Genomic DNA, 21,928 nt, shown 5'->3' on the forward strand with positions numbered 1-21,928 from the left:
GATTCATGCTACAGGATGGCAGTAAGAGACAACATCTGATAACTTGGCTTTTTGGTTTTCTCTTCCTTTTTAGGAATTTTCCATGGGATGCAGACCATGCCACAGGGCTGCATTTGGGTAAAGGATAAGTTCTGCATTTCTCTCAGGAGTCTTCCAACACATTTTCTAAGTTACCTTTTAATGGTGTTTTAAGTGAGCTTATGTGAATCAAATAGTATTAAATCATGAGTGAAGAAAAAAGCTTTGGTGCATCCCAGAAAATGTTGTCTCCTTCAAGAAGTACTAGCAGCTGCTCCTCCAAGCAGGGAAGTCGACAGGTAATGCAAACTTTCTTTATCAGGCTGAAATCATTACTAGGATTGGCTGTTACTTTTGCTCTTCAATATCAGCAAATCTCTTAAACTTTGTTTTCCTGTTGCTTGCTTATTTTATGTCATCACTTTGTTCTCCTTACTCTTTTCGGGTTTTTTGTTGGTAGCAGCATCTTATTTTGAGTCAAATGCAGTAAACACATTAATGAATAACAGGCATTTGTAAAATTCGAATGCTAACAGTGAATTTGAATTTCTATCATGTTGTATGTGTGGTGTCTTTATAGTGAAATGTTGCTGCCATAGCGGCTTGGTCTCAGATCCTGAAATTCCAAATCTTCCCTGAAAGAAGCCACTTCTGTGGTATTGGTAACTGCTCTACTTATTTCAAGTTTCTAGGGAAAGGTGTACATGCGTGTGTGAAAACACACTTTTCTGAAACGTGACAGAGGTTCTCTTTGACAGTGAAAAGGTGCTTGTGTATGTGTGTTGTTTTAATCTGTACTTTTGAAAATAGGTACGTGTGTAGCATGATTCACCTGGGTGCCTAATGCAAAGGATGCTTTGTTTTCTGAAAAGACGGTACTATTCTTTAAACCTTATAGTTTTAAAAGACATGTCTGTGAGTGTTTGCACCTGAAAAGTGAGGCTGCTGAAGATAGCTTTTGTTTGTGGGCAAGAAATGTTGAACTGCAGCCACACTGAGAATCAAGCTTAAATGGGCTCAATCCATGCTTGCAAAATCATGAGCACTATGCTTAAGGTAAACTTTCATTTGTGCCAGTGCTGGCTTAGTGGAGCTCTCGAACCTGCCTCGGGTTGAAATTTTAATTGGAATTGAGTATCCCAATCCCCCAAAAGCTTTGGAGACCTCAGCTGTGTTTTGAAATAGCACCTGCTTTTAGGGGACTTCTGGCCCTGTACATACAACTGGCAAGGTAGACAGATCCGAACAAGTGATGCCTTTTCAAGTACTGTGCCTGTAAGAAATGCTGTGCATTTCTAGTGTACCAAGCAAAGAAATCCTTGCTGTCAGGATGCCTTTTTTTGTTTTCCAGAAACATTATATTTTTATATCCTCAGTATGAGAGTACCTTTGAAAAGTGTAGTTTAAAACATTTGGTATTGTCTGTTTCAACAGTTCCTGTCTGTCAAGTGTTATCATGAGTATTTAAATAATAAGATTTACGTGAGCATGACTAAATCCATTGGTGTGTTACACAGCCAGTATAAGCTACCATACTTATGCAGAAGCAGTTTCTGTTACATATATTATTATTAGTGGGTCCCATTTCTTATCCATTTTGTTCTCACCTGCTCTCTTTGGACAGAAGAAATAATTTAGGAGGGTTTAATGTCATCTTGTCAATCCCCAATTTTTCAGTCTTTGGTCCTTGTACAAAAATGCAAGGTGTACCTGTACGAGGTGAGAGCTGCAACTTGGTGTTTTGTTCATATTCCTCATACATCTGTGCTTATTCATTATAGTCAAGCAGATGGTAAGTTGCCTCATACACCTGTCAGGTCAGGCTAAATGAAGGTATAAAGCAGGTTCTCTCCCAAGATACATTGAAGTGATGATATGGAGCATTGTGATAAGTAACTCCATTTTGATCGATGTTTCAGTATTAATATTTTCATAGGCAGTCATTGCAATACCAAGTAATTAACAGCGTGCTTTTGCATCTGGGGAACCTACATGGGTTAACTGATTGTCTGTGCTTTCAGGGAGTGATAATGATAGAGGCAAGCCCACAGAAGTAGAGGAGCTTGTGTGACTTGTTATATGCTGGGAAACGATCACTAAGCAGGTCTAAAAGCTGCATAGTCTGAAATTTGCAAACATGTTACTCAGAAATTACATGTGCTTTTTAAGGTTCCCCTGGTGTTTCTGATTTTTTTGTTTTTAAATTGGGACTTCTAATATTCATAAGGAATACTTTGATACTTTCTCTATTTCCTTCTTCATGAATACAATAACTTTCTAGCTTATTCTATAAAAGTTTGCTTCTGCTGAAGTGATCTAGAGGTCTTCCTTCAAAGTAGCAAAATTTAGAAAGGAAAAAACCAACACATTAAATCACAGTTTTGTTCAGCATTGTCAGTGTTTATGTGCATGGTTGTGTATTATTTTCCTTCCTTAATTCCCTGATAGTTTTGGTGTTTTTCACATGGCTATTTTTTCACTCTGAAGTTGTCTTGCAGTTTGCGGAAGGAACTGTTTTGCTGGGGAAAATAAAGATTTAAATATCCTGTGCAGGATGCACTCTGGATATTTATTTGAAAATAATTTCTATGGGTCATTTTCTCTTACACTTTTAAAATTTATTTGTTAATTATAGTTTGTGATGGTAGTACGTTTCAGGAGTGTTATCCTAGATATACTCCTCTGTGCTGCATGTGGAAAGATGGACATTTAGGTGTAGCAGAGGCAATCCACTGCAAGACTTACTGGCCTGGACACAGCAGTGCTTTGGATGAAGAACAGAAATCTTCTCCCTGTTGCTGTTCCCCAAAAGGCTCTGGTCTTGCAAATTATAAAGATTTTTACCTTTCTAGATAGATCCTCTGTTTAGTAGTGTAAGTCATATAGTATAGCATATATTACAAAATATATATATTGTTGGTCTGGGCAGTGAGGATGTTACATCTTTCTTGTGTCCTGTCTCTTTACTCCCCCCTTCTCACAGAGAATTTCTTGTCACAGCTGATCAAGTAGTTTTGTTTATATCATTAACTACTTCTTTTCTCACTCAGCCTCTTGTATGGGTTAATTGGAGCTTCACAGTCTGTCCCGACTAACATCCACCTACACAGGGCTGACAAGACTGAGGATGAGTGATGCCACTGTCTGAGAGTTATTTAATTTGCCCTTTTCATCTGTGTGTTAGTTTAAATGACAGCACTTCAGGTGTTCTATTAAGAAAACAGCAACAATCTACAGTTTCATAAAACCATTAAAAATCCCCTAATCCAGAAAGTACCACATGTGCAACATAGACCTCCAGCAGATTTCCCTTCCCTCAAAGTCCTGGTAGAAGAGTACAGTGTAACATTGTTATTGGTACTTTATTAATAGTATCATGAAAGTTTAAATAATTTTGCCTTACAGCGTGCAGATTAGAGTGATGTGCTATGATTTTGATATTCTTTGCTTCATCAAATCATAGAATAGTTAGGGTTGGAAAGGACCTTAAGATCATATAGTTCCAACCCTCCTGCCATGGGCAGGGACATCTCTTCCAGCTCCATGGAGGGCTTCTTGCTCCTCCTTCAAACACTTGCACCTCTCTCGGGGACCTTCAGAGCTAGACTCATTGTTTGCAGGTTAGTGACAGATCTGCCTTACAGGTCTGACACAGAACTTCTTGTAATCTGATTAAGTAGAAAGACATTCTGAAAAATGCAGGGGGAAGGGACTTGGAGAGTTTGGAGGTGGGCGGGTTGGTTGCCCCCAGAAATAGTGGGATCTGAGTGTTGAGTGTCTCTGATTTCCCAGGCACAGTCTCTGCTGCTGATACAGACTAGCACTATATGAGTGACCCAAGACTGCTATGTGGAACCACAGTTGTGTAAGGCTGCTGTGCCTGCTAAAATTTAGTTATGTGTTGGTGTGTTGCTGGTGTGGAACACTAGTCCTGTGTTGCAGAAGATGGGCCAATGTGCTACGAAAGAGTTGATTTAAGCAGGGCTGCAGGACTTGGCGGGGCCTATTCCTTCTCTTGCTACACTTGGTGCCCCCATTCTGCCAGATGCATTTGCAGTGTGAATTTGCAGTGAAGAGGTTAACAGTTAATACTGTTCCACTAAATTCACCTTGAAGCCCCATAGCAGGTTAGAGGCTACTGCCACTTCCCACCTCCCTGCTCGTCTTTGTCCCTTCTTCAGTCGTGGAAAGGGATCTCTTCCATGAAGCCATAGCTCAAAGAGCATTTTGTGAGTAAGGAAAGCTGGTGTTGATCTTTAAATTTAAATTGACCTGTGATCAAAAGAAGATATATTGTGGCAGTTATTTTTAAGTCTAATATGTTAACTAACTTTTAAAATAGATTCAGTAGGGAAAAGCTTTATGACTGGAGCGCTGCTTAAAAATCTCATGTTCTAAAAAAAAAATTAAATCATTTCTGCCCATTTTATGAACTGTAACAAATGCTTTAGTTGCAGCTGATGCCAGCCCTTATCCTCCACAAAGCAGGTTTCTATTCTTGGCACTTTAAAATATTCGGTACAACTGAATGCATTTTACACTGGAAGAAAATCTGGCACTGTCATCTGTTTCGTTCAGGGAGCTGCAACAGCAAGCTTTGGTCTGAGAGCCATTCAAGCTCATTACTGCATTCTTTCTCTTGAAACAATTCACCTTGAGGAGCTGTACAGTATAGAATAATGCAGAAAATGAAGAGGCCTTTCTTTTATTAAACAAAAAAAAATATTACTACAGTTACATAATGACAGGCTTATCTCTGAAGACCAAAGTGTATGAGTCTTTTTAATTCAGCAAGAGGAGGTATAAGCCAATTAGCAACTACAGGGTGATTTTTTTCCAGTGCTGATCTGAAATTAACACCTTTGGACCTGAGAAAAGTAAAAAGTATGTTCATCCCATAGCCTTTAGTGAAATTCCTACCTGGGCAGCAAATGTACTGTTGATCATCTGATGCAGATACTGCCCCGTAATGATACAGAATATTTTGTAGGGTCATAACCTTCAGACACAACCAATCTGGACATCAAGCTTATGCTAGAATTCTTTATTAATGCCATTCAGCTGGCATTCTTGAGGGTTTTTTGGGGTGGTGGTGGTTTGGTTTTTTTAGTTTAGCACTGTGGCTTGGGGTATCTTTTTCAGTTCCCTGTTGTGGGATAAGAATCAGCAGAATGGACAATAATCTGAATGCTTTCAGTAGCTTTCAGGAAGTCCTGTATCTCCAATTCTCTCCTCTGCTATTTCAGACAGATAAGAATAGATGATAACTGACCAGCCTGATTCATTTGCCTTCATTATAGAGAGTAAGCAGTTTTCTTTCGCTTCTGCAGCTGCTCCCAGCAATAGCCAACTGATGCTTCTTTCTCATTAAATGTGGTGTCAGATCTGCTGCAAAACAAAATACTGACCAATACTCAGTAGGGTCTGGGTCAAGAGTGAACAAATCCAAAAGCAGTCACAGTAGCAGTGTTTTGGAAAATTGTGGGGTTTGGGGATTCAGGTGGGAAAGGTTGGATTCTTCTGGACAGATGTATGTGGAAGAGGACCAGATTGTGTTAATGCAGCATTGCACCTTGCATGTATCCAGCAGGTCCCCAAACTGTTTATCCTCTGAGCTATTCCTTTCCTTTCCTTTCCTTCGGTAACGTAGTTGATGAAATAATCTTGTGCTTTTAGAAGGATACATTCTTAATTCAACAAAGCTACTTTTACGTAAAGCTTGCAATTGAAGTGTGAGTAGGAGACTTGCCTTCACCACCTGAGATTTGGCAGGCCATTGGGCCTGCTTGATGTGAGGAAGTGCTCCCACTTTAGATTTCCTTCCAATTTTCACACTTTTTAGCTGTGAAGGCACATTCTTGGCCACTTCACTGACCTGAAGAACACTGAGAAATGTGGCTTTCCTGCAGGAACATGGGAGACACCTTGTGTCTGGACTGCAGGAGAAACCCAGACAAAATTGGAGTTGTAATGCAGGCCAGAGTCTATTGAGAACTTGATATCAAGTTTAAGAAAGTTGTTTCGTTACATATAGTACTAGAATATTGAAAAGCATCTATTGTTCACTGGTCTTGACTGCTATCAGATTAATTCTCAGTGGAAACGTTATGTGTTTAGGTACTACAGTTTAATATATTTTGGGGAAGGCAAGGGAGATAGTTTGCTTGGTAATCAGGCAAAACAGCTTTTAAGCTCTTCTGGATAATTTAAAGAAAAAAAGAAATAAAAACATAAACACAACATTTTTCTTAATCTTGTAGATGCTCCTGTTAGTTCTTAATGAGAGTTCTCTCTCACTAGTTCCTTCAGGTTTCTCACTTTGCCTTATCCATAATCTGAAATCATCTAATGTCAAGATTATTTTTTATATTGGCTCATTTACTAGATCATATTTTCTGAAGAGATGAGATGAGATTTTATCCACATGTAGATATTTAAGCAGCACTAAGTTCAGCTATTACTTAGTTAATGTAAATTGTAGCATTATTTTATATTTGATTATGTTTAAAAAGGCTCTCTGTCATAACAGTCCCAGTCCTGGTGATTATATAAGGGTTTGTAAATAGTATCTAACAGGACAAAAGAAATACAAGACCACTACAGAAAGCATTTAGTGGTCTAATATTTCCATAAAGACTATGGAGTGTGACTTCTCATTTTCAATAGGAAAAATGTGATTTCATGATTATTGGTTAGAAATAACGGTATATAAGTAGCTGTCAAAATATCTCTCAAACTGGAGGGAGTAAAGAAGCTATTTGTTTCAAAACTGACAAGGGTAAAGCCCAAGCCTGCAGGGGCAGACTATGTGTGCTGTGGTACAATTTCAATTAGGATAACTGCAAAGTTGACTTACCTTCAGGTAGTAGGACATCACTGGGCGGTGTGTAGGGTGTTGAATGATGGGAGCTGCTGGTGGCGAGTGGTGGCAGAGTGAACTCGAGACAGGGAAGCAGAACAGCTTTCTGGTTTGTTCCATAAAGTGTGGCGCAAGGAAAAGAATAATTAAATAGTGGAGTGCCACCAGTGATGTGGTGAAATAAGAGGTCACATTCCTTAAGCTGTTTAATGAATGTGTTTTTGAAGATGGTTTGCTGTTATGCCTTGTTACTCAAGTAAGGAGCATATTACCTGCTGTAGTTTTTTCTAGGTTTCTAGAGGTGAATGTTAAGGACTCTGGGGATGGATAAATGAGCACAACTAGCACTTGCTGATTCTTGTTTCATTTTTGTTTGAAAGGTTTTCTGACAGGCAGTTTCTTTTTGAGAATAGTTCCCTATGTATCTTGCAGGCAGGACCACAAGTATTTACCTACCTGGTAAAGTTTTGTTTTCCCTGAAGTGTTTCATATAGTCCTTTTTTGTCATTAAATGCTATATGTTAAAGTATTCTGTCTTTTTCAAATGTAGGGGGATGGTACTAGCACATGACATTTCCTGTCAGTTGTTCCTAATCGTAGATCAGTTAAATCCTATGGTAGCTAGCAATAAATAATTCATGAGATCTCTGATCAGAAATCTTGAAACTCAGGTCACATTGTCATTAGCAGTCCTTCCATAAATAATAAGTGTAAAAATACTGTGACATTCATTCTTTTCTCTGTTATGTTGCTGCAGGGTCTTTCATTTAAGAGTTCCTCATGGCAAAAAGAGAGATCCTCTTAATTCAAGGTGTATCTGATGCAGAGTGGTTTTTATTTTTCTTCTGCTCTCCCTTTTAAGTCATGTCCTTACAAGTACTTGAGTTACTTCCCTAGATTTTTCATTTGTTTTTATTTAATTTAATTATTTTTACTTTAGGGAGGCTGCAATTCACACCAAATACTAAACCTTGAGTTAATGAATATGGACTAAGGAGGTTTATAGTGAAGGTCTTAATTTTCAGTGTCTCTTATTTCTGGTTCATAACCACAAAACATATCCTTTTAGCATAGGCTGTTTCTGCCTGTGATGGCAGAAGGGGTTTTATGGTGACTAGGCTGTGGCTATACGCAGTGTGTATGCATGTACAGAAAAATATACATATAAAATTCTGGTAAGCACATACATTCAATAAAGCATGGTGCCATGTAAACAGTGTTTTGTTTGGTTTGTGTAATTTCTATCAAAGTAAAGGAATCTTGTCTCTTGGAAGATACATAAAGTGTAAAGAGGAATCCAAGGTTAGATTTCAACATAATTTATTTTTTTTCATTTTATTTATGGCCTTTTTCCTCTTGAATCTCTCTTAACAATTCTGTCCTTTGGAAGAAATATGATCTACATCTGGATTTTTCTGTTTAAGCAGGACAGCTGGGAGATTGTAGAAGGACTTCGGGGAGCAATGAATTGTACCCAGGAGCCGCAGAAACAGGAGGGCTGCTTGCTGAAAAAGAGGAAATGGCCTTTGAAGGGCTGGCACAAGGTAGGAAAGGAGTGTGTATCTGTAGGCCTGATGCCATGAGAGTGGGACTTACTTGGTATGGTTTTGTGGCAAAAAGGTTACCGAAGAGCAGAGAAAGTGTTCTCCAGAGAAATGGTGGGGGAGTGAAGGGATGGTGGGTTTTTGTTTGGTGTTTTTTGGAGTGTCTTGGTTGATTTTAATTCTCTGCATTTCTGGTTACAGAGATACTTCTTTTTGGACAGAGGGATTTTGAAGTATTCTAAATGCCAAGCTGATGTAAGTGATCTGAACCATTTAAGGCTGTTATAAAGTAACAACACTATTTTATCCAAAATAACGGTAATTCCATATTGCTGGCAATGGGAAATAGAGTTTCAGCAGTTCCAAACAATAGGTTGAAGGGAGGAAAATGACAGCTTCAGCAGGTAATATCTGTCCTTTTGCTTCATTCTGGAGTGAAGGTATTCTTTTTACTTTTTTGCAGATAGAGAGAGGGAAGCTTCATGGCTGTATTGATGTTGGACTTTCTGTCATGTCTGTAAAGAAATCAACAAAATGTATAGATTTGGATACAGAAGAGCAGATATATCATCTGAAGGTAGATCTTTAAGATTGTTATAACCTTGCTTCCAAAATGGCAACATTAGCTCCTTAGCTGTGTATAGTGGAGACCTTTTTTTTTGTTTTTAATAATAGGAGGTCTGTTAGTTACACTAAAATCCTACTTTTTAGCCTCAGCAGGCTAGTTTACACTTTATAACTTGAGAGGCCTTATTGTACTCTTCCAGAGTTAGTAACCCTATTCTGAATAGAAACTTCAAAGATGCCTCATATTTACCATCACTCTTTTCTCCCAGCACTTCTTTCAGCAAAAGCACTTGTTGCACAAATGTTTTTATTTTCAGTACTTGTGTCTTGCTCTTTGTCTTATCTATAGGAAATATTTTCCACTGCCAAATACATAGATTTATCTATCCTTGAGGAATAAATTGTTTTAAAATTCATCACCTAAATCAACTTTCTATTTGTAGTTAGGTAACCCTTGTCTAAACCTTAAAAATGTCAATTAAGAAATGACAAATTAAATGGTTCTTTTAAATTTATATTGGGTTTTTTTTCCATCTAGAAGTTGCTAATTATTGTGTCCTGCATTGGAAGGCATAACTATACCAATTGAAGTTTCTCTTTTTCTTGACTTTATCCAGTGATTAATTTTCTGTCATGCTTAAGTGCATAAGTATGCATTTTAGTAGGAGCATCATTAGGAAAACTTTTCTGGGATTTTGCCAGTAAAGGTCAGCCAGGGCAGCTGTCTAATGAGCACAAAATACCTTAGTTTCTTTGTTAGTGATTTTGCATGTGAGTGTTATAAAACCTGAAATGTTGTGTAGGTGAAGTCTCAGGAGCTGTTTGATGAATGGGTAGCAAAACTTCGTCATCACAGGATGTACCGTCAGAACGAAATCTCCATGTTTCCTCATGACGTCAGTAACCTTTTCTTCCCTGTGTCTACCACTACGGACTCTGTCCCTGGTTTCTGTGATTCTACTCCGGGTAGAAAGGTAATAGTTGTGATTTATAAATAAAGACCTTTCATCAGGGATTAAAATTGACTGATTTGTATTTATTAAGTAAAAAGCATAATGAAAGTTTGTGGTGGGGTTTGAGTTATCACCTGAAATGTCAAGAGCCAAATGATATTATTTATTGATATATTCCCAAGCCATTTTCTCTCTGTGGTACAGTCAAATTTTGTAATATTTTCTCCTTGTTTAACAGAGCAGATTGTGTTTTCATGATGACTTTTAAAACTGCATATTGAGTTAGAATCCTCATAATTTTTGACATCATTCAGTACTTGTCTGATATGTGCTGATGACTATTAGTCTGGGTCACAGAAGAGCATTCAGCTCATTTATTTTTTTTTTCCTTTAGCTAATTTTCATTTATCCTTTAGCTAATAAAACATCTCTCTTTCTACATTAATGAATCTGATTACTTACCTGAGGAGTATACAGGAATTATCCAGGAGCCATCGTTTGTGTCCACTTTTAATATTTTTTAACAGAGGTAAAAGCATTACTCAGACTAATACAAGGACTGTGTTGTAGGTGGATATGGGATCTAGATGAGTCGTGTTGACAAAGTACCTTCAGGTAAAGCCTGTGACTTAGTTTCACAAATGACCTGACAAATGCTCAGTCCAAAACTGACCTCTCTGATGCAGCCTCATGGAAGAGTGATACAGATCTGTGCCTGAACACAACCTCTGTGCCTTCAGCAGTGTGGACACTGGCATTCACTGAAAGCTTTCTCCTCCAGTTTAGAACCAGTGATCTCATTTGAGAATAATGGGTTTTTTTAGCAATGGTGTTACTTACTGTAACTGTAATGGCTGTTTCTGTCAACTCCAGAGCGTCTCCTAAGCAGCAATCACCTCTTTGTTATCCACCTACCTTAAGGTTTCCTTTTCCCTGACTATATTGCTGTATGATCTGATTGAACTTGTTCCCCACTAGCTGTAGTTCATAACTTTAGTATGATTATCCTGTAACTGCATATGAGTTTTAGCAAACACAAGCACATGCCTGAAAAGCTTTTGGCTAGTGGTTGAGAGGGAGGGGATCTGTGTGAGCGGGCAGCTGAAAGAACAGCAATTCACCCTGTGGCAATGGAGCTGTTCTGCAAAGAGCTGTCTGCATGCTTTCTGTGGTGCCAGCACCTCTGTGGCTCTGACAGCCTGCTCTCCTGAGGCTGTGTCTGCATGAAAATGGCAAACCGCCTGTGACCTTCCAGTTCATTTCTCCCAAAAGACACCAGGGATAGAAGGGGAGAAGGATATTGAGGGCAAAAGTGAAACATTGCAATGTCCATGATATATCTATGCTTGTGCTCTCCAGGAAATAAAAATAAAAGAAAAAAAAGGAGAATAAAAAAAAAAAGAATTCATGTGATTAGAGTATCTAACAATCTATGCTCCATGTCAGGAAACGAACCATTTCTTCTTTGGCATGAAATTCACTTCTCATTTATTAATCCAGATTTGCACTGCAAAGAAGCCTTACTTATTTTCATGTGAAAAATAGAAGGGGATAGTTCTTAAGCTGCAGTTAATCACCTTAGCTCTGCTGAAGCTAAATGGAAGTTTGCCAGTTTACACTGACCCTAGCTTGATGTTAGTTGCATCAATCCAGCAGTTAGATTATTTTAAGAAAAATGTGTAGAGTGAACGTGGCATTGCATTTTGTTTGCTTTTAGAAACATCTGATCAGTTTTCACGTCTGGTTTTTGTTGCTGTTGGCAAGTAGGTGTATGTATCCACATACGTACATGTGGAATTCTTGGATTCTAAAGCTTAGCCTTGCTGATCAAAAGCAAAACTATGCTAACTGGAGTACACACACTCTCCTGCCTGTTTCTTGGCAATGCCTACTTCCTTCCTGCTCATCCCCCTCATGTATATGAGTTCTGGACAAGTTGGCTATATAGAATAGATTTCTAAAGAGATAAATGTGGGATTTATTCACAAAATGCCTATACAATTGCTCATCTTTAAATTCAGTTTACTTGTGCTTTTGAAGGCGCTAGGGTTACTATTTGAGAATACATATATAGATGACTAAAGCTCATACAGCTTTATGTAGGAATGAAGCAGCCAAGCTAGATAGATTAGTTCAAAAATAGTTTAAAAATAAATATGCTCTTGCTGCTTACTGCTCTTGTATGCTGACTATATAAATTGGCACAGTACTGAATGACATCATGTGGACACTGCATTTTATTTGATTCTGCAACTCAAGTTGGAGCTTATACTGTAAATTTAAAAAGACCAACTAAGAAAACTGCAACTGAGATGCAGATGATGTTTCCTGTGAATAGATTTAAAACTAGTACTACCTGAGTTTTGATACATGGTGAGGTAACAAAGTCTTGAAGTATATGCTTCAAACAAGAGCCAAACAATTTGGTCAGCTTTTCTCATAACCAGGTCATGTAATAACACTTAAGATGAAACATTTTAAGACAGATTTTATACAAGATGTTGACAAAGCGTGTAATTTGTGCGACTTCCAGACATATCGTTAAGGATGAAAGGTTTAGTAAGGTCTAGAACTAATTGAGCGTTTGAATGGCTATTATTTATAGTTACATTAGAGAAGAAAACAGCATTAAAGGCCACAACTAACTGGTAATAGTATTAGGTAGAAATTTCTTCCCATTGGGAACTACTTAATTGTACTGCTCAGTTAGCTCTTACGCAGAGTTTCCAGCATCTCCTGAAGCATGTGATAGTGGGTATGGCTGAAAATTAGAAGTTTAAAAATGGTTACAGTGATGTTGTAAAAGGGTAGTATTTACCCAGATGAGGTTTATGGTCACACATGTATTAAGGCCTGTCAAGCCAAATCCATACGACCTTGAGTAAAATTTTTAAATAATACCTATTGGATCTTGTTTTCTTCACTGAAAAACAGCTTTAACAATTATGTGTATGTTACATTTAAATTACTTTTGGGGCTTCTTTGGGAAGAATGTCCAACTGGTCCTATTCAGATATGGTGTTTTAATTGTATTAAGTTGACTTAACTCATGCAGAACTTTACCCTTCCTCAAAAATTTGTCTTTCAGAAAGTTATGGTTCCTTTACTGCTTGTGGACAGCAGTTGTATTAGATATCCTGACATTATGCTCAATGACTGCACACCTAGTCTAGTTTATACACTTTTTTCCCTCCATGTTATTGATTCCTTCAGTCCTGATCATGGACTTTAATTGTTGTTGAAATCTGTGCATATAACATTAAAATATTGGATGTTAATAATTCATTTGTTCTTTGGAACAGGCAGGCAGCTTGACCAAACAGAATTCATTGTCAGCTGGAGGTAACTTGTCATTTTCCTTTTCGAGTAATGAGTCCAGGATTTCATCTTCGCTACAGTCTTCTGAAGACATGGACAAATGCTCAAGAGGTAATGATATTTGAAGGAAGTTGAAAGTAGCCTAATATTTCCCCTAGTGTTTCTTGACAATGAGAGTACTACACTGTAAGTAGTCATTAGAGTTTTTTCTGAAGCTGGTGGGAGGAAAGGGGTGGTTGTTGATTAACTGGCTACTCGTTTTCAAAAGGACTAGTGAATCTGAATGTAGGGGTATCAATTGTGGGCACCTCTTGAAGAAACCGATAAATTTGAGTACATTTTCTTTTATACACAAACATCACCTTCAGTAGTAAGATTTGAACTTTCTTAAGCCGTGTACTCAAAAAGGGGAAGCAACCAAAATCTAGTTATTTAAAAAGCACTGAATCTTTGTACCTTGAAGTCACCTTCTGCTTCCAGGCTTTCCTAAGAGCATGAAGATCTTTCTCATGATGATAGTGTCTATGTGATACTTAATAAATTCTACCTACCAGTGAGCTTCAGCTCTAATATAGAGGAGCCTCATCTCTAGATCTGAATGTACAATTAAGTCTTGATGCCTATGGCATTGTTACCCTCACCATGAGCAGCTCTGACTAGTCTCAAGCAGCAGTAATTACTGCATTATTCTCATTTTTCTGCAACCAACTGGGATAAAGTATCATGGTCATTATACACAGCACATAGATGCATTTCAGTATTTTGAACTTGAAGATAGAAGAATACAAGTGTTTTATCCAGTTGTCTAATAATGTGCTTTTAATCAATGAATAACTTAAGCTAGCTACAATCAAAGTTAACCTACAAAGAAAAAAAATTCAGTGTGTCTGTTACTTTAGGGCAACTGAAAATATTCTCTTGTTCAAAACAGAGCTCTCCAACTGTCACACATACTTACTGGAAATGAACCAGCTGTTACAGAGCATGGATGTTCTTCACAGGACATACTCAGCTCCTGCTATAAATGCTATGCAGGTTTGTTGTTTAAAAAACAAAACCAAAAGAAGTTTCCCCTTGCAATTAGAAAAAACAACCCCAAATCCTAACGGATCAATGTATTTCTTCTTAGCGCTGCTCGTTTTATGGCAATCTGTGTTATTTTTGTCCTGTGTGTTAAAAGGTTGGACCTTTTGAAAGCCCAAAGAAGGAAAAGAGATCACACAGGAGGTGGCGGTCCAGAGTTATTGGGAAAGAGCCGAAAGGAATGTTACAGGTAAATCCAGTCCAGTGCCCATCTTTCTCTAAGTCTTAGTTATTGATCACTTCTGAGTGTGACCAGTTTAGGAAATAGGAATACTTTTTAAGTAGTGTTCTGTGCTAGGTCATTTTAAGTGGTAATATATCAGACAAAACATGAATATGTTGTTATTGATACCTGCAACAGGATTTGTGCTGTTACTTTCAGGACACTGGCCGTGTTTTTTACTCACATTTTCAACCTGCCTCCAATTTGGGGGGTTGTTACAGTGTTTTGTTGTGGTTTTGGTTTGGTTGGTTGGTTGGGGTTTTTTTATCAGTACAGATTTTTGTAATTTCTCCAGGTAGATTTGTACACATTTGCATCCAGAGATGAGGTGATTCAATAATTTTAAGTGGGGAAAAATAGTACAGCATATGCTACCAGTCTTGATGGGCTTGTTTCTTGGAGTTTTGCCAAATTTCCAATTACAATATCTTGGGCAAAATCATAGCTCTGGTTTCATTTGCCAGGTAATTCCAAACCTGTTAGTAATTGACAGCAGTTTTTCCATTTTGGTGTCTCCAACATGTAACCCAGCTGAGTACAATCAAAACTTCCTTTACAGTTTGTAAAACCATCACGAATGGCTATCCTCCTTACAGGTGCCTTCAGTATTTTCTGCCCCTATGAGACTGCATGCTTCCAATCCAAACTTATCTACAATAGATTTTGTAGAGGAGAAAAATTACTCTGATGGCTCTGAAACATCATCGGAATTTACTAAAATGCAGGAGGACTTATTTCACATTGCACATAAAGGTAAATGATATTGTCTTTTGTATATGGCTGTGTGTCATCACACTTTAAATAATGATGTGACTTCTGATAATGCTTCCTGTTTAATGGTTAGAAAAAGCAGAAAATGCCCTCCCTGCCTTTAATTCTCTTGAGGAACTGCAAATGTTGAGATCTTGAGTCATTTGAAAAAAAGTATCTTAATCATCACTTTAAAACATTTTTTTATTTAATAAAGGACAGCCCTTTCTTTTATGTGCTAAAGACCTAGATTGTATTTTTTTGCCAAAACATAAAACTCCAAACCTCAACTGCTATAGACACAACAGCAGATTACACTTTTTCGTGTTTGCATGCATATGTGTATATATGAGCACATGTATGTTTCTATACTTGGTGTGCTTCACTATATTTCAGTCAACATTTGTTGGTGATGCAAGGGTTGCTATGGTAGTAACCTATTTTTAGTGAATACAGAAGAGTGAAACCCTGTAAAGCAGCCAGAGGGGCAGCTTGACTAGAAAACGTTCTTTCTCTCCAAATTATTTTTCATTAGCAGTGCTTTGCTCCATCACCCTCACACCAGAAACATTTTAATAGTTTTAAGTGCTCTTGGTGAGGAAGGCATTTAACATTTATATCTGAAAGACTTTTGGAAGTATTGGCTTTGTCCCCTCTTGCACAAGATAATGGTTGGTATTATCAATAGGCATAGGCTTGTTTTCCCCCCTGGTGCTGATGTATCTTGATTCCGTTACATAAGGAATGTATCTGAGTACTAAGCTTCATAAAGTCAGTTACAGTCAAAACTGATGTATATTTTCCAAAAAGAGAACAGAAATGGGGGTAGGGCACTGTTGGAAAAGTTGCTATTAAGCAGAGAAAAGAAATCACCTACTCAAGATGATCTCACCTGAAATGTCCATGTCAGAAACTTTGGTTAGGTTGACCCACACATTTGAGGGGACAGTTGACTTGGCAGTATTTCATACAGTATCATTTTATTTAGAATACAAAGAATTATCTTTCAAAGTTGCTTTATATCACACCCCTTCCAAAAAAGGGTAGTAAAGAAAACTTTTGCTTTGGCTTTTGATAAAAATTAAATAAAATGTAACATTAATGCTTTAATATGGAATAATTTGTGAAAAATCTAAGTTAGTGTACAACTCACTAAATGACATTTAAGGTCACCGAAGATTCAGGTCATGTCATCCATATCTGCAAGGCTTACAAAATAGATTGTAGCGGATACATCTTCCTCCCCACCCCATGTGATAAAGAGTTCTTCAAGTAGCTTAAAGTTAGAGATGTAGCTTTGGTAATGATTTGCAGTGTTGAAATATACCTTAAGAATATTTTCTTAGAAGAGGAAATTAGGTTACATCAAATACTTAATGAAGTGTTGATGATTCACATTAACCCAGAGGGGATGATTAGAAGAGAGAGGTAAAAGAGATTTCTTTTCTTTGCCTTTCCATGCATTCATGTCCATATTTTATATCTCCATTTCTCTGTAAATGCATACATTTTTGCATTGGCAGTTTTCTTGACTGTATTAGAAGGCTTGATTACGCCCTCAAAAATCCTCTAACTCCCCAGCTAGGTGAATGTTGAAATCCTACATAAACAAATATTACGCCAATAAATTTTTCTTCCTTGTGGTTAAAGGAAAGATGAAATTCTTTATATGTAAGAATGAAACAAAACAAAACCAACAAAAATAACTCGAAGGAAAGTGCATTCCCCTTTAAAAATCTACTGATTTTAAAAATTGTATGGTTTGTTGTCCGATTTAAATGTTTCAGGCTGGTGATACTGGCTCAGGAAGGAGTAGAAATAGCAGTGTAATGTGCACAACATGCAGGATCTGACCCTTTGAGTGACTAAATCATCTAACAAGCTGACATTTTTTTATCCCCAAAAGAGATAACAAAACTCAACACCATAGTTGATTTGCTTGTGGGGAAGCTACTAACCCTGTAGCTGTGGCACAGTATGTGTTATAGCTGCTTTTTTGATTTTTTTTTTCTATTTTATTCTTTTTCTTCCCTCTCTTCTTCTCCCCCACTGGAATTCTTAAAGGAATATGGGGTAGAGTCATGACCATCTGAAGATGCAAGCTAATTGGGGAACAAAAGCAAGTGAGGAGCAGATGTGGTTAGTTGGCTTTGTCGCCATCTGTCACAAATAATCAGAGTAATTTTGACTGTGGCTAATATAGTCAACATGGTAGCATTCACTGTAGACGTTTCTCCTACTAAAAAATCTACCCTATAACCTTGATTAATATTACTTGTTTTTAGTAACCCACCCTGGATCTCTCAACCTGAATTCTTGTTTCTGTCACCATAGATGGTGTTTCATTAAGTTTTACGTAATTGGTATGTATACAACTGGTAGCTGGTTTTAACTCACTTTTTATGAAATGGTTCTAGTTTACTTCACCTTGAGGTCAGCTTTCAGCACCATATCTACAGAGAGGGAAAAGATGAAGCAGATGCTGGAGCATGATGCATCCTCTTCTCCATCTGCACAAATAGCTGGCTTGAAGAATGCCTTAACATCCGTAAGTGACATGCTGAAGTTCAGCAAGTTTCATTGTTGTCAGATACTATTTTAAAATTTCACAATAGTTAGTTTCCGTTTCTTTAGTGTCTGTTCTATGCTAGAATTTGCAGTATTGAATCATAGTATGTTATTATGTATGGTGTTTTTCAAAGACTCATTCCCAAATGTTAAAGGTATTGTGAAATCACTGAAGTTTGATAGATTAATTTAGGTATACAGTATAACATGTCAATTGATGTTAAGAAACAGAAGGTTGCTCTGTGATGATAAGTTTTCTTTCTCTTGAAACATGCACTCTTTAATCAATCAGTTCTGGTAGGCTGTGGGTTTCCTTTTTTTCCTTTCCTTTTTCTCTTCCTAAACAGCACTCAAGTATTCAATGTATGACTTGGCATAAAATAAAGGTGAGAGTGGCTGAAAGCACTTAGCTGTCCCTTCTAATGCACTAGTGCTTCACCATACTACACCAAGAAACTGCAAAGCAAATTCAAGTACAACATGTTAGTATTGGCTTCCAGTTAATTGTCTAAAAGTAGTGATGGTGCTGTTAGGGCAGAGTTCTAAATGACAAAAGATCGTGCTCTTTGAAAAGGTTGTGGGTTTTGGATGGTGTGCTTTCTATAGTTGGTTGAGACCAGAACTTTTAGGTTGGTCTTGTTTGAATATATTAATCAAACAGTGATCTGATTTCAGAGCAATGAAGGCCATCATTACCACTGTCTTAAAATCTCAGTGTTTGTTGCGAATTCCTGATCAGAGGCAGGGGAGACTTTGACATAGGTAAATGTGATATATAGGTCATTAAAGAATTATTTCAGTATGAAAACTTCCCTTTGCTTTACAAAAGCTGCATATGGTTATACTTTTTTAAGCGTATAACATGCCTCTTCACCTAGGCCTTTAGAGGCTGTGATGTCTTTATAGTATTTAGAGAAAGCTGAAACCTGTTGTGTAATAACTATACTCACTCACTTGCACTTCTTTGTTTCTGGCTTTCAGATGTTCCACTTCTGATGTTTGAATAGGTGACTTATGTTTCCAGTGTTACTTGCTTTGCACTTTATATCAAAAAGTCTGTTTTAAAGATTTCTGAACTCAGTGAACACTCAGCTTAGCATGAAATCTTTTTTCTGAGCAATGGAATTCTGTTGTCCATGTTCATCCTCTAAATGTCTTTAAAAATTCATGCTTTTAGGTCTTACCAAATACTTAATAAGCCTTTTGTAGCCCATCCAGAAGTCATCTGTGAACCTTAGCAGTTTCAACAGAGGTTAACACCCGTGAGATCTATTCTTAGCCTGCAGATCTGTAAAGCCATGATGTCAACAGAAATTTTCTCACCCTGTACAACAGAGATCCTGTAAGAGAAAGGAATAAGGATCCTTTGAAGATATATGGAAGCACAGCTATAATAAACTTGACATATTTCTAAGACTTCCGTGCAAGAGAGTCCTGTGTTGACGACTTTGATTTAGTGTTTGTTATTGTTCATTTCAGTTTGTTTTCTGTACATGAGGAAAAAAAATATCAGACTCACAGGTTGAAAAGTATCAAGCTTATGTCTGTTTTGCTCTCATCAGCTTGGCAGGGGAAGAAAAGTGAACAGATTTAAAGTGAATAATACACCACAAAATTAGCGTCTCTGCCTCTGCTTCTCCCTTGTAGTATCCTTGACCTACACACAGTCTGAGAAAACAAATACAATAGGGAAAAGTATAATATTTTTATTTTGGAGACAGGAAGAAGACAATAGAAGGAAGAAAACTTTGTAGCAAACAATGAAAATTGGAAGATGCTATTACAGGAAAGCTGTGTAAATACGTTTTTCGTACTTGTTTGGTGTGGGTGTAATACAGTGTTGTCCACTTGAACACTTGATACTGAAGTGATGTATGCCTGTGTGTCAAGTTCAGACCACACATATGTAAAGCCAGAAATTACTTTCTCCCCTCCATCAGCACTTTGAGCTTGCAGTCTTTCCTGTCCTCAAGGCTATTTCCAACAAAAATTACTGTCAAAATCAGAAGCATTTATAGGACAAAGTGGATGTGTAAACAGCAGGGTTCTTCACATTCTAGGATAGATTCAGATCACTAAAATGTGCAGTAAGTCTTCAGTAGTGTTCCAAAATTAGTAACCCAATCTTTTCTTTCAGAGATGCTTTTATTGTGGGCAGAGTTGCATTCTCTTCCTAAAGTCTGCTCTAATTGAGATGCATCCAGCATGAGTAAATAAATACAACAAACATGAGTTTGCAGTAGTGGCTTTTTATTCTGATCATTGCCATTACAAGCTGGTAGGACACAAACCATACCTGTTGAATTTAAGTCTTATTTCTCTGTCAGTGGAAGGCAAAGGGAACTATCAGGCTGATGGGAATATCAAATGGTTTTGAATGTGGCAAGAGTAAGAATTAGCGTGGAGAGAGGCTAGGTTGGAGATAGGGGTGAAGGGAGCTTGAAAAGAAAAAACATGACGAAAATTCATCTATAACTTACTAAATCAGCTTGCAAAACCTCCTAACTTGAAATATCCCAGCCACCTTTGGCTTTTTTCCTCCATTTATGTGTCTTTTCCCTCACACTGAACAAAAATAGTTTTAATTTGAGAGACGAGGAGCAAGATTTGAAACATTTGGGATAAATTATTTGCTGGACCAGTAAAAAATCATATGGTGGTGGTGTTTTATACTGCACTTTAAATACTCTTAGCCCCTTTTTACACAATAAAGCCAAGTTCAAATTAGTTGAGAGAACTTTATATCCCCAATATTTTTGTTAAATATTCCAGGCAATAGCACAAAACACAGATCTTAAAGACCGGTTATGCAGAATACATGCCGAATCTATGATCCTTGATTCAGCATCTAATGCAAAATCAAGTCCAGATTTGGTGAAGGTAGGTATGGATTTCCTCTTTCAGTGATGTGTGTTCTTCAAGCCCCTATGCCTAGACAGTGCTGCATAGCTGCATCTTGTCCTGTTCTTGACATTTTTGCTATGGTGTATTGTGTTAGTAAAATGAGTCCGCTTTCGTGATTATGAGTTGTTTCTGATGATGCACTGTGTAATATTTGATTTCAAAGACTTTCCTCGTGAGCAGTTTTCCTGAGCACACTTCCATTGCTTTTTGCTAGTGGTTCCTGGTGTTCTCCCTTGCCTCCTGCCCGCTTCCCATTCAGCATGAACAGAGCTGCTGCCTCGTTACTGTCATACCACTGTTTCTCTCCCTGTTATTCCTTACTTTCAAATTCTGTACTACTTTCTGTTGCCTATTTAAATATTGTTAGCCCAGAACAGTGGCTACCAGTGTGGATCATGTAAGGTTTAGAACAACTATCAGACGTTTCCATGAAAGGATCCAAAATATGAGATGTACAAGAGCCCTTTCTGCCATTTAGTTTTCTTTGTGTGAAGACAGGGAGTCTTCTACATACCCAGTTAGCCAGTTGGAGATGTACTGATTTTCAGACACTTCTTTGGCTTCCTGCAGAATGCATGTGAATGTGGTATATTTATAGGTCATGGGATCTAGGTGTTAATGGTGCTAGTGAGGGAAGCAAGAACTGTGCTATTTCTGATGGATTTTCCTAAATGTTAACTCATACAGAAACTTCTGCTGTGCTTGTATTGTACATCTTTCATTAGGACTTGAGTGGATGTAGCTTCGGGGGGTTTATATAACTTATTATTTCCTTTTATTTTTAAAGACCGTTTAGTCATTCCGTCTGTTCACTTCTGGTTTAGTTCTCTTTTTGTAGAGCTGTGTTTTGGTCGTACTGAGCTGTTCAGGGCTTTTTTGGTGATTCTTATTGGGGTTTTTCTTCCTCTTTAAGATAGTTTATTGTTCTAATGCCTTCTGCTTTTAATCCCATGAGAATTTGAACAACGCTTAAATTGTTATCCATACAGGGATTAATCTGTTGGTTTTACTTTCAGGAGTTCTTTATTTCCTTTAGTGGAGGTCCTTTCAATGATAATAGATTCTGATACTTGTTCTATGCAGTACACACACACACAAAAATAGCTTTCAAAATGTCCTTTAGAGGTTCAATTCACAAATT

General features: G+C 37.5%; 1 protein-coding gene across 4 annotated transcripts in view; it reads left to right on the top strand.

Annotated features, from left to right (window-relative positions):
- Positions 1 to 224: 224 nt before the first annotated feature.
- OSBPL3 (oxysterol binding protein-like 3) overlaps positions 225 to 21,928 on the top strand; it is a 37,514-nt gene continuing 15,810 nt past the window's right edge. The window contains exons 1-11 of one of the 4 annotated variants that reach the window (XM_010017936.1): positions 225 to 317; positions 8,305 to 8,421; positions 8,623 to 8,676; positions 8,885 to 8,998; positions 9,792 to 9,962; positions 13,244 to 13,370; positions 14,191 to 14,294; positions 14,440 to 14,532; positions 15,162 to 15,318; positions 17,733 to 17,863; positions 20,656 to 20,763. In XM_010017936.1, the coding sequence (XP_010016238.1) occupies positions 225 to 317; positions 8,305 to 8,421; positions 8,623 to 8,676; positions 8,885 to 8,998; positions 9,792 to 9,962; positions 13,244 to 13,370; positions 14,191 to 14,294; positions 14,440 to 14,532; positions 15,162 to 15,318; positions 17,733 to 17,863; positions 20,656 to 20,763 (1,269 nt within the window). The remainder of the gene's footprint in view (positions 318 to 8,304; positions 8,422 to 8,622; positions 8,677 to 8,884; positions 8,999 to 9,791; positions 9,963 to 13,243; positions 13,371 to 14,190; positions 14,295 to 14,439; positions 14,533 to 15,161; positions 15,319 to 17,732; positions 17,864 to 20,655; positions 20,764 to 21,928) is intronic. The other 3 variants (XM_010017938.1, XM_010017937.1, XM_010017939.1) reach the window with 3 other exon arrangements.

Source organism: Nestor notabilis, unplaced genomic scaffold, assembly GCF_000696875.1.
Source record: "Nestor notabilis isolate BGI_N333 unplaced genomic scaffold, ASM69687v1 scaffold28447, whole genome shotgun sequence".
NCBI classification, from domain to species: domain Eukaryota; kingdom Metazoa; phylum Chordata; class Aves; order Psittaciformes; family Psittacidae; genus Nestor; species Nestor notabilis.